At 39.1% G+C, this 12,873-nt stretch overlaps 1 protein-coding gene across 2 annotated transcripts in view; it reads left to right on the top strand.

Annotated features, from left to right (window-relative positions):
• The window catches only part of Larp7 (La related protein 7), a 132,133-nt gene that overhangs the window by 65,981 nt on the left and 53,279 nt on the right, over positions 1-12,873 (top strand). For both annotated transcript variants that reach the window (XM_067152223.2, XM_067152222.2), the window contains exons 6-7: positions 188-353; positions 9,183-9,438. In XM_067152223.2, the coding sequence (XP_067008324.2) occupies positions 188-353; positions 9,183-9,438 (422 nt within the window). The remainder of the gene's footprint in view (positions 1-187; positions 354-9,182; positions 9,439-12,873) is intronic.

The raw sequence follows: 12,873 nt of genomic DNA, 5'->3' as shown, positions 1-12,873 counted from the left end.
AAAAAGTGCATTTCCTTGCTACTATGGACACGACCGATACAGAAATACCATCCTTTTTAAATTCTGAGCAATGTACAGACAAAACTCTTTATATATATAGATTTGTATGTTGTTTAAACTGATTCAGCAAAAGGATCATTGCTACCCTTTATATAACATGGTTTTTATACAGTCTTTGAATTTGAAGGTTGCAGGAAACGTTTAAAAGGAGAGGATAGCACTGATGACCAAGAAGGTGAAGGAATTCCGGAAGAGGGGCGGAAGAAGAAGAAAAATCGCAAACGCAAGAAGAAAAATAAGAAGGATAAGCCAGAAACAGATGGTACAAAAATTGGTCTCCGAATTTTATCCAAGTAAGAACAAGATTATTGTTCATCCTTCTTCAGTTTCACGTTTCTCTCAGAAATGTAATCAACATTTCATGCCTGTTAAGAGCTGGACAGTCGGTAGCATATGGGTAACAGTTTTCATTGAACCATTAAATATGTCAGGAAAGCAATGGGTCATCACTCTTCAGTAATAGTTGGGCCATGTGAGCAGCTGGTCTATATATTATTTCATCAGTTTTCGTGGCTTACAGACAGTGCATGTGAATCCTTCTGTAGCATGACCGGAAATGGGCCGATCACAATTAACCAACAAGAAATAATTTCCACTAAGTTCTCGTTTGCCAATACAATTGCATGACCATATATGAGTCGTCTATTTGCAAAACCGGCCATCTTCCAAAAAAACTGAAATCCACTTTTTGTGCTGAATGTGTTCTCTGTCCACTTTTACACAAGGTAGCAAACTACTAGCTGCAAGCTCGGCCTCCAACCAACTTATTTACTTCATCAAAAATTTGAGTTAGTTGCAAACGCGACCGTCCGCGTATGGTTATGAGTTGCAATAGCGGCCATCTCCTCTAACACTAGAGGGCAGAGGAATCGCAGCAATTGTGTGGGAAAGAACAGCTTATTCACGGTGACTATTATAGGTGTTATAGTTCTGTTGTAAGGAAAGTTGTGGTTTTTATCATAGAACGGTGCAGTTATTATAATTATATTGGGAAAAATGGACACCATGATTGATGAAGTGACACCTGAAAGGGCCAGAAAAAGGCAATGAAATAGCATCAGTGCTTTATCATAAGCTAAACACTACTGTTATGTCCAATGTTTCATTTTATAAGGTGTTTTGCTGATGGATGTGGGGGGCAGAACAAAAATTCTGTTATGATATCAATGCTCTCTTTTTGGTTTGTCACAAAGGCACCTAAAAGCATTAAGGAAATTGAGTTAATTTTCCCTGTGACAGGCCATTCATTTTTACCATCCGATAGAGTTTTCTGGCTCATTGAAATACAAATAAAGAAAATACAACCTGAGGAATTTCATAATGTTCTTTCTCAGTATGGCAAATTATTTCATCGAGGAAAAGATGACAATGTTCCCGACCTTGACTGAAAAACAGAATGTACTTCTATTTTCAGGCCTACAGGGAAATGGCACTTCAAATTTTCTGCTGCGAAAAGGGTTATTTTGACCAAATCAAAAGGAGGCAATTCAGTGTTAAATCAAATACAGAATAGACGGAACAAAATTAGGCGTTAGTAAGACAGACAAAAATGTTTTGGTGATGAATCCAAAAGTTATAGATGCTGGTAAAATAGTAAACAGTTTAAAAGCAAAAGATGTTGAATCTCTATTGACTAAACATTTTGGGACTCAGTGGAGAAATGTTGAAGTGCTTAAGTTTTACAAAGAACTCATTGATAACAAAACAACCCAGAAGATGAGGGATATGCATGTGAGCACAGTGTAGACAATGGCATTAATGTTTAATTTAATATTTAATGTTCTTAATGTTAAATTTTTGAAAATTTAATTCTGGTTCATTTTGTGTAAATACATTGGCCTTTTTTTACTGCATTGATTTTTTAAGTTAACTTTTAAATAAAGCATTTTTTGTACATTTTCAATCCTTAGTTTGGTGCAAACCCGGCCATCTCCAAATTTGAACCTTAAATATTTCAAATAATTATACGAATAAAACATTGGCATTCTGTAACATTCATTACAATGCTATTTGTAAGTGATATAGCAAATACAAATAATTCTAAATCTCTTTATTTAGATTTTATACATTTTTCCGATCTCCTGAAAAATTTATCCATTTGGAGATGGCCGGTTTTGCAAATAGACGACTCATATGGTCATTTCCTGGCCTACTGATTCAAGAGGGATTACATCACCTGTTTCAACATCGGTAACCGCACGTGCAGTATAGGATGCTTCAAAATAAAGCACCTTACAAAATTTTACATCAGATTACAATTTTGACATACAGAATTACAAAAAAATAATTTTTAAATAATTCTTCAAAAATTCTTCAAGTTAAACGTCCCAAATGTTTTTTTTCTTCATGCTTGCTGACATTAATTTTAAATGATCAATTAATTTACATACAAAAATAATAATAATAATAATAATAATAATAATAATAATAATAATAATAATAATAATAATAATAATAATAATAATAATGCTATTTGCTTTACGTCCCACTAACTACTTTTACGGTCTTCGGAGACGCCAAGGTGCCGGAATTTAATCCCGCAGGAGTTCTTTTACGTGCCAGTAAATCTACCGACACAAGGCTGTCGTATTTGAGCACCTTCAAATACCACTGGACTGAGCCGGGATCGAACCTGCCAAGTTGGGGTTAGAAGGCCAGCACCTTAACTGTCTGAGCCACTCAGCCCAGCCACATACAAACAAAATAAAAAATCACTTCAAAAAACAATTTTGCGCATCTTGCAATGTTCATTTATAGTTCCATATAACTCGCTGTTTCCTTATTTTAAAAAGATTATTACAAACATGTTTAATTTACACAAACAAATATTCCAGCAGAGTCCAGAGTTCTCTTATTTCTTCCTTTCTCACAGTACAAAATATTACCAACAAAAATTAAATCCTGCTGTCCTTTCTTGATATTACACCTGCCACACGTTCTACATTCCATAAGGAACTCAAACTTACATCATACGACCTTGGGAGGTGGCTCCTTCTTCAGACCATAATTCCACGACCTCGGTGTACAAAGGAAAGGGTGATAAACGTAAACCGGATAATTACAGACCAGTCAGATTGACGTGTATTACTTATAAACCCTGGGAAAGTATTATTTCAGACACAGTTGTGAAATTACTGACTAGTTTGATAGAAGGCAGGACAGGTTTAGGAAAATTTACTCCACTAATTCCAGCAAGATATAGCAGATATTTTAGATTCGAGATGTCAGATTGACTGTATCGCTATTGACCTATCCAAGGCTTTTGGTAGGGTAGATCATGGGAGAATAAAGTATTGATAAAAATGAGGGCTATTGCACTAGACAAAAGAGTGGTTGAATGTATGTCTTAATTTCTAGAAAATACAGGATGGGCAAGAAGTACCCGTACCCCTGTAACTATTTAGTATCAAATGTTATTTAGGTTATGTTATTTACCTATTAAGTCTCCAATGTATCTGTATGTTCCCATCATGCTGTAAACACGCCTCCATGTTCTTGACATATTTCTGAGCATGTCCGGTGTTATAATACGAAATGCATCCTCAACAGCATTGTGCAGTTCTTCGTTTGTAGCATAAAGACATGCAGATATATGCGCCTTAATGACTCCCCATAACGAATTGTCAGATGTAGTAAGGTGGCCATTTCAAGGGAGCTGGTGTTGCTAGTGAACCACGACCTATCCACCGTCCTGAGAAATGTTTGTTTAGCGTAGTGAGCAGCCGCTCCATGTGCGTTCTGTGAGGCCCCTTTCCTCAAGCTGGGGTATTAACCCTGTTTGTAACATTCACAGTCCCTTCAGAAAGGGGTTAGAAATTTAATTCTGATTGGTCCATATTGAAATGAGATTACACATGATTTACTCAATTAAAATTATCCACCTATCCAATACAGTATGTTTGCAGTGCAGAGTTTTACATTACAATATAAACTTTGGTACTAGTTTCGACCCTGCTCGGGGTCATCATCAGCCTAAAGCATTTGATTATACATTTCAGTTATGGTGCCCTAAAACAATACATTTTAAAACAAAACACTGTGGTTGAAATAAACTTAAAAATTAAATGATGTTGAGGTACAGATAAAAACAAGTGTAATCTAGTGATATGGTGGTGTGAAGTGGCTACAATAGAGTCCAGTCGTTATTTCTCATGTAAGTTCCAAAAGTATGCTTGTTGTGTAGCACTCAGTTGAGTGAACACACTTATCATAAAATAATTGCTTCATGTTTTTTTTTAGATGTATTTCTGAGTCCAAATGGTCCAAAAGCGAATCTTTCTTGAAGATTCTGGTAATATTATGGCCTAGTTAGACACTGTTGGCGTATATGTGCCGCTAGAGAGCTTTTAAAATTTGTCTCTTTGACTTAAATTCTAACAGTAATGTGGCTTGATGACAAATAACATGCACTTGATGTGACGATTAATAACGTATCATTGAATAAGTTTCAGTAGAAGTCTAATAAGCTGAAGGCAACCACTGCGCATAGTGATTGAATATATTAGTGAGAAGATTCAAGTAGATTTCTCAGTTCATTGCGGAGCAATTGGACCTTGTGCGACAGTGTGCGAAGCGTGCTGATAGTGTATAACTGGTGTACGGTCCAAGCAGATGTGAGGCGTGTGTTCCTTTCCAACTCAACTCTGTAATGAGGATTCTCTTTGGCCCACATGACAACATTTCTCACGTGACCTGTGATAAATAGCACTTTTATCTGAAAACATAAGCTTGGCATGGCTCACTGCAGTTGGGAATTTAGTTAACAAGGCACAGCATTTTAAAACGCGTTCATTCCGGTCTCTATCTGATAACTCGCGTATGAACGTCAGTCGAAAAGGTCTGAAATTAAGCTCTCTTTTAATGTAATCTTGCTTGTTGTCCTTGGCATACCGAGTTCCAAAGCATATTTACACATCGACTTCGTAGGTGATTGCAAGATGTATGTTTTGGGTTTATGCCATGTAATGAACTACAGTATATAAACACTCTCAACGCGTTTCAAAAGGAACCTTGCCTTTCTTCATCGGGAGACAACAGAGAAATGAAACATGACGCATGGAAGGTTGCTAGGAGGAAGCAACAAGGTACTTAAAATGGTGCCCTAAGATATAAAAGGGACGCCATTTTAGCCCCATGCTAGAGACAACGAATGGTAACAGTAAAGCATCATTCTCTAATGGTTCTGGCAATAGGCAGCCATGATTCACTGAGGTTGTAGCCTGTATCGCGGTTGAAATTATCTAGCTGTTTACGTATTTCAACCACCTCCCTGATGTTTCTTGGGCGATATTGCTTTATAGGGGCAAGAACATCCACTTCTTGGAACATGACCAGGTGTTAAGGCATGATCAGTAACAGCTGATTTATCAGGTTGGTTGAGTTTGATACACCGGGTATGTTCCTTGATGCGAGTACGCACCATTCTCGAAGTCTGCTCAATATAAACCTTGTCACAAGTACAGGGAACTCTGTAGATACCAGGTTGTTGCAATTTAGGCACTGTCCTTAGTTGGTCGCAGTAGTTGCCTAAACTTAATTGATGTTCCAAAAACAGCTCGTACATGGTGCCTATGTAAGATTTTAGCAATACGATCTGTCATGTTACGTATATAGACTTCAAGAACGATATGTACTCGCATCAAAGAACATACCAGGTGTATCCGACTCAACCGACCTGATAAATCAGCTGTCACTGATCATGCCTTAACACCTGGTCATGATGTCATGTTCCAAGAAGTGGATGTTCTTGCCTGTTTAAAAATATCACCCAAGAACCATCATGGAGGCGGTTGAAATACATAAACACCTAGATAATTTCAACCGTGATACAGGCTACAATCTCAGTCAATCATGGCTGCCTATTGTCAGAACCATTAGAGAATGATGCTTTACTGTTGCCATTCGTTGTCTCTAGCATGGGGCTAAAATGGCGTCCCTTTTACATCTTAGGGCACCATCTTAAGTTCCTTGTTGCTTTCTCGTAGCAACCTTTGATGCATCATGTTTCATTTCTCTGTTGTCTCCTGATGAAGAAAGGCAAGGTTCCTTTTGAAATGCGTTGAGTGTGTTTATATACATAGTTCAAAAAAATTAGGGGAACAAACATGTTTTTGAACGTATGCCATGGTCTACAAAACAATACCTCACACCCAGGTATATTACCAACTAAACCTTTATTCTTTACCGTTGAAGTATACCAAAGAACATAGATGGATTTGCGTTATAAGTCGACGGAGGTCACGTTGCGGTATCAGGGCCCATTCCTCAATGAGACCCTGTTCGAAGTCTTGGAGAGTCTGTGGTGGAACAGGACGCCCACGAAAACTTCTGTCAAGCCTATCCCACACATGCTTGATGGGATTAAGGTCAGGACTCACTGCTGGCCATTCCATCTCTTGAATGTCCAGTTCTCGCAAGACAGCTCTGGTGATACACGCTATATGAGCCCTGGCATTGTCGTGCATGAGTACGAATTCAGGGCCAACACCGTATGCAGCAACCAACACATGCTGTAGCAGTATATGCTCGATGTACCCCAAAGTGGTAAGATTACCACGGACGACGACAAGATCCGTATGGCCATCAATACTGGTGCCACCCCACACCATCACAGAACCTTGTCCGAATCGCTTACCTTCCTGGACAACATTTTACATGTACTGCCCACCACGGCGTCTCCATACACATTGACGTCCATCACGCTGTGTCAGGGAAAATCTGGACTCGTCTGTGAAGAACACAGGTCTCCATTGGCGAAGTTGCCAGTTGACGTGGGCAAGGGCAAACAGAAGGCAAGCTGCGTGATATTGCTGTGTTAAACGGGGTACTCGAACAGGACATCTGGGTTTTAAGGACACTTCTCTTAACCTGTTCCTTACTGTCTGGTCAGACACCGTGACTCCAGTGACCCTCCTGAGGTCTTATTGCAGTTCTCTGGCAGTTGGTGAACAACGCCGCAACGCACAGATAGTCAGATATCTGTTATCCTGTGGTGTTGTCGTGCGTCTACGACCTTGTCCAGCCCTCCTTGTGAACTGGCCTGTCTCATTGTAGCAGTTCCACAAGCGTTGAACAACTGATGGAGAGACATTGAGGTCCACAGCAACATGATGAAAAGTCCATCCTTGCTGGATCAAAGTGACGGCCCTTGCGACTTGAACCTCATTAAGATGTCTCGTGTGATGTGCTGGTTTACGTACAAGGTGCTCACCGCAGTAGTTTGTGTAGCTCACAACGACACACGGGCGCATCGCTATTCACTTTGTTTTGAGGGTCACCTGACAGTTTAATGCATGGCTACGCCTACAAATGGAGTATAACTTCAATTTGACATACCCTGAGAAGCTAAGGTCTCAAGATATGCTGTACGATCATTGGAACCCCATCTACCAAATTAACGTTATACCAGATGTTACGAAACATGTTCCCCTAATTTTTTTGAACTGTGTAGATCATTACACGGCATAAACCCAAAATATACATCCTTAATAGTTACACTGGCCGTGAAAGTCTAAATGATAATATTTATAGGAGATTGTTCAATCGAAGCACAGACTCCAGCACAGGTTTCTTCTCATATCTTCTTCCTTCCACTCTGCAGTGTGTCTTTAACACTGCCCTAGGCAAAAGCCGGTCTGTCCCAATCGATAAGTGTTGCTTTTCATGGTGGAGCCTTATTAAATCTTTCCTGGAATGCTCCCATAATCTGTCTCATTGTGTGGCCTGTGTGTTGTCATTCGTGCACTAACCGCTCCTCAATAGTGTAACTCTTACCACTGACATCTGCCATGGCTTCACACTACTAACACTCGACTGCGACAATATGTATTCCAACACTTGATTCCAACAATTAGCTATCAACCTGCATAAATAACATTTGATACTAAACAGTTACAGGAATACGGGGACTTGTCGCCCAGCCTGTAGAGCTCAGAGAACTACAGTAGCTGAAGTCTGCACCACCACCACTTTGTGTGATAATGCATTGCATTCCGTAAAGTATGAGTTCAGGCAGTTTTTTATTTGTCTAAATTATAACATTACGTCTGCTAGCGTTAAGGATCCTTGTGTGCTGATACATATACAGGTACTGTATGTTTTAATCTGAAAATGGGCCGCACCCACTTCCTTCCCACAACACCTGTCTGTGTTGGTGGGAACTTATACTGGTTTCACAGTTTTATTAAACACTAGCCGAATTAGCCGTCTGCGAGGTGGCCACCCCACCACCACATGCTGACTAAGGCTAGGAACTTGTGTGTTTCATTCCTTCCTTCAGTTACTCATTTTGGGAAAATGTTTCCTGTACCAAGACTTTTGCCTGCTTCAATGTTTTTATTGCTAACTTTGCAGTATGTAATGTACAGTATGGTTCATTTTTTGTTTGTAAATCAAGAAACATTTTTTCCCACCATTATTTGAAATCCGAGTCAAAAGATGCGTGGAGTTCTCCATGCCATTGCTGTTGTAGGTACCAGGAGATTGTCTACTCCCGTTAGTAGTGTGTCGCAGTGGCAGGCCTTCACATTTACTTCCCTGTGGCATCCAATGTAAAACGAGTCCTCCTTTCATGGCTTCCTCTTGAAATGATCATTTCCTCACAAATTTACTCATTTTGATAGTCGCCTTCACAGTGACCACGTGCAGGTAGTCACCACCACCATCGCCAGTTAACACGATTGAAAAATATGCACTAAGCAACAAAAGTCTGAATTCATGAATTCTGTTACCATAGTCAGTACAGTAAAACTGTGAAGTCTTGAATAATCGGAAAATGTATTCATGTAGTATTTATCAATAGAACCTCTAATACATAGATTTTTTTAGAATTAAATTTAAGGCATTCCCCTAAATTACCATTTCATTTAGCGAGAATAAAATTATTTATAACCCAAAACAGGTAACGTAGTGTTCCTATTTTCCTTAAATTGTGTTCAGCCATGCACGTACATGCATTTAGACAGACAGAGGTGACAGAAAATTAGAAATAGCAGCCCTTCTTACTGTGAACACAGAAATACCATTCTTTTTTATTTTTCTTATTTTATAATTATATATAGATTTAATTTTACTACTACTGATGGTGGTGGTCAACTGAAATATGATCTCTTCTTTTCTTTCAGACGTGAATGGAAAAGACTGAGGAATAAGTATCTGGAACTTCAGCGAAAGAAAATGAAGGCTTTCAAACAGTACCTGGCCAGAAGTCGTTGGGCCCAGATTAAACAGGATTCAAGTCAAGGGAGTGGGGATAATGTGGAAGTGGAGGATGATGCAAAGAATGGTGTTCCTGAATCTCAGGCGAGAACAGTCTTCACGCCTGGTGTGATCGTTCATTGTCAGCTCAATACACCAGTTGATGATGTGAAGAAGTTCAAGGTACGGAAATATTTCAGAGAAATAATGTCTTAAAATTCTGAGTTCAGCTGACAGTGTAATATATCTTTTATGCATTTAATGGCTTTTCTGATGTAAAATACTCTATATATGTAAATTATCCATGCACCCAAATTTTAAGAGCAAAATTTCTAAAGTTAGTCACAATTCTTTTTTAAATTTAATGTAAATACGTGTCGTCAAAATTCTACCCATTTTTTCATAATTACCAGGAAGCCGTTGAGTGATGCTAGTTTGCTCATCAGCTGGTAAATAGCACACCCACCAAGATGGCCAGGCAGGCATCAATGTTTGGTAGTGAGACATAGTCTCTCATAGTGCATTGGCCCTGCCGGTGGCTCCAAGTAGCCTACGCAGTGGCCTCCACGGTATGCACTAGCCAGCGTCTTGGTAGGTGTGCTATATACCAACTGATGAACCCAACTTAGCACATGAGGGCGAAACACTGGCAACCAGGAATGATTAGCTGGAAAATTTATAACGTCCAGTAACAGACCATTTATATTGGTATTATAAATTTACTCATTCGGGACAAATATTTCAGGTTCCCTACCCCTTTCAGACTGTGTATGTACAATTGTGCAGGTTCGTATTTTATTTATGCCTGAGCGTATTTGACGTTTTCTTGGCACTAGACCCAACTGAAGTGATTGTGCAGGACATGTGGCGTGTATTTCAGTTGTTTTTAGTTAGTGCTTGACCGCCAGGACGAAGGAAGAAGACTTTAAAAACACAGTTGATCGGCGAGATGGCGGGAAGCAATAGTTCCAAAAGTAAGTATTTATATAATATTTAATGAATACCAGAATGCAATCAATAAATTGGTTAGTGAATGTAAAGTTTGAAGATACATCATCGTATGATAAACCACGAGGGTTTACAATTGAGTGCTGTGTTGTCACACTTGAGTTCTTGCGATGAACAACAAGCATTATGTCGTGATATTGCTTACAGAACGAGCTAGTAGCAAGGCCAAAAATACTCATTTACGTGCCTCATTCATTTTAAATTTCAGAGTTCAAATCACTGGAAAATGATGAAGGAAATATTTTGAAATTGCTAAAAAGAAGTGACTCTGAAATCGAAGTTCATTTGGATGATGATGATGATGATGATGATGATGATGATGATGATGATGATGATGATGATGATGATGATGATGATGATTCTAAAGTATCTTTGAGAGACCGGAAGTTTTGTGCAACTCTGAAAGTGATAGTGAAGGAGATGAACCTGATGCAGTACCATCGCCAAAATTACCAGCACCCACTCCAAATACCTCCCAGATACCTCTCCTCTGGAGACGAAAGACTTTTTTATCAAAACCTCCACTGTCATCCATTAATTACATGGAAACAGTGATAAGAACTAGTTTTATTTTTAATTGTCTTTTGTAGATTAACAGAAATTATTCAATGGCCTCAGGCGGTTTTTCATTTTTTCAGGACCACACAATCAAGAGGCCATTGGAATATTTCTCAGAATACTGCCCAGATGATTTTTTTGAAACTACTGCCTACTACACCAACAATTATTCATTGCCTAAGAATGGAAAAGAATTGAAAACTAGTGCATCTGAAATTTTAAAAATTCTTTGGAGTAAATATAGTTATGGGAAATATTCCATATCTGCAAGAGACAGGTTTTTTGATCTTTGACTGTGTGTACATTTTGTGGAAACTGTTGCAGTGATTCTGAAGAAGTTTCATCTAACAGACTGTGGAAGGTGCAACCAATTATTGACACTGTTCGTAACAAATGTCTTGCCATCCCACATGAATCCAAGTCCTACTCGCTCGATGAACAAATGATCCTGTTTGCTGGGCGGTGTAAGCTCAGACAGTATATGAGGAATAAACCAAGGCCAGTAGGACTAAAGAATTTTGTTATTACTACCTCTTTTGGATTAGTAGACTTCGAAATTTACCAGGCACAACCACACCATTACCAGAGAGGCAATTGGGACTAGGGCCTTCAGTAGTTCTGCAACTAGTACAGACTCTTCCACCTGGTAGTTATGTATATTTTGACTGCTACTTCATAACTGTGGGACTGATGGATAAGTTGATAGAACATAATCTGAAGCGTAGAGGCACCATCATGGTTAATAGGTTGATAGGGGTCAGTCATGATTCAAAGCTTAGACAGGGTGACTATGAAGAATTTTGTAGAAACAATGAGAAGATGCTAGTTGTGAAACGGTGAGATAGCAAGTGTGTTACCCTTTTGTCAACATTTAGTGGAGCAGAACTAGTGGCAAATGTGAAAAGATTGTCTAAGAAAGAGGGAAAATATAATGAGGTACCATGTCCCTTTGTTGTACGCTGCTACAATCCATGTATGGGTGGTGTAGATATTTATGACCAGCAAATGGAGTGCTACCAAACATGGATAAAAGCTAAGAAATGGACCCCCAAGGTATCCCTGCATTTTTTGGACCTCGCCTTGGTAAATGCATGGATGGAATATCGGGAGGATTTCAGAAAGGCTTATATTCCTCCAAGGATAATTTAGACTTGCTTGGGTTTCGAACAGCTGTCTCAGAAGCCCTAATTGCTGCACCAACTAAGAAACGTAGACATTCAACAGATGATGACTGCTCCAGTGCTGGCGCATCGAGAACTAGAGTTGCGAAAAAACTGTTTTAAATCGTTCCACACTATGAAATAGAACATTTGAACATGTACTGAGCTGAATTTCTTTGTGTGTATAATGAGTGAATTAAGTCCTGGCACACACAATTGTGTGGGACCTTTTTTTTTTTTTTCAGATGTTAGTTTTTATTTTGTAAAATAAACTCTCAGTGTGCATATTGAGGAGCATTTTAGTCAGTTTTTGACATACAAACAAAAACTTACACCTCCAGTTTTCTTTCAGATCAGAAAGGGCTATGGGAATCAATATCTATAACATACCACTTAGTTGAGCAGCTCATCTCCTTTCTGCCAAGTCTTCCCAGCCCAAACTTTGCAACCAATCAATCAATCAATACTGATCTGCATTTAGGGCAGTCGCCCAGGTGGCAGATTCCCTATCTGTTGCTTTCCTAGCCTTTTCCAAAATGATTTCAAAGAAATTGGAAATTTATTGAACATCTCCCTTGGTAAGTTATTCCAATCCCTAACTCCCCTTCCTATAAATGAATATTTGCCCCAGTTTGTCCTCTTGAATTCCAACTTTATCTTCATATTGTGATCTTTCCTACTTTTATAGACGCCATTCAAACCTATTCGTCTACTAATGTCATTCCACGCCATCTCTCCGCTGACAGCTCGGAACATACCACTTAGTCGAGCAGCTCTTCTTCTTTCTCTCAATTCTTCCCAACCCAAACATTGCAACATTTTTGTAACGCTACTCTTTTGTCGGAAATCACCCAGAACAAATCGAGCTGCTTTTCTTTGGATTTTTTCCAGT

Source organism: Anabrus simplex, chromosome 8, assembly GCF_040414725.1.
Source record: "Anabrus simplex isolate iqAnaSimp1 chromosome 8, ASM4041472v1, whole genome shotgun sequence".
Taxonomy (NCBI): domain Eukaryota; kingdom Metazoa; phylum Arthropoda; class Insecta; order Orthoptera; family Tettigoniidae; genus Anabrus; species Anabrus simplex.
This window is presented reverse-complemented; position numbering and strand designations above follow the sequence as displayed.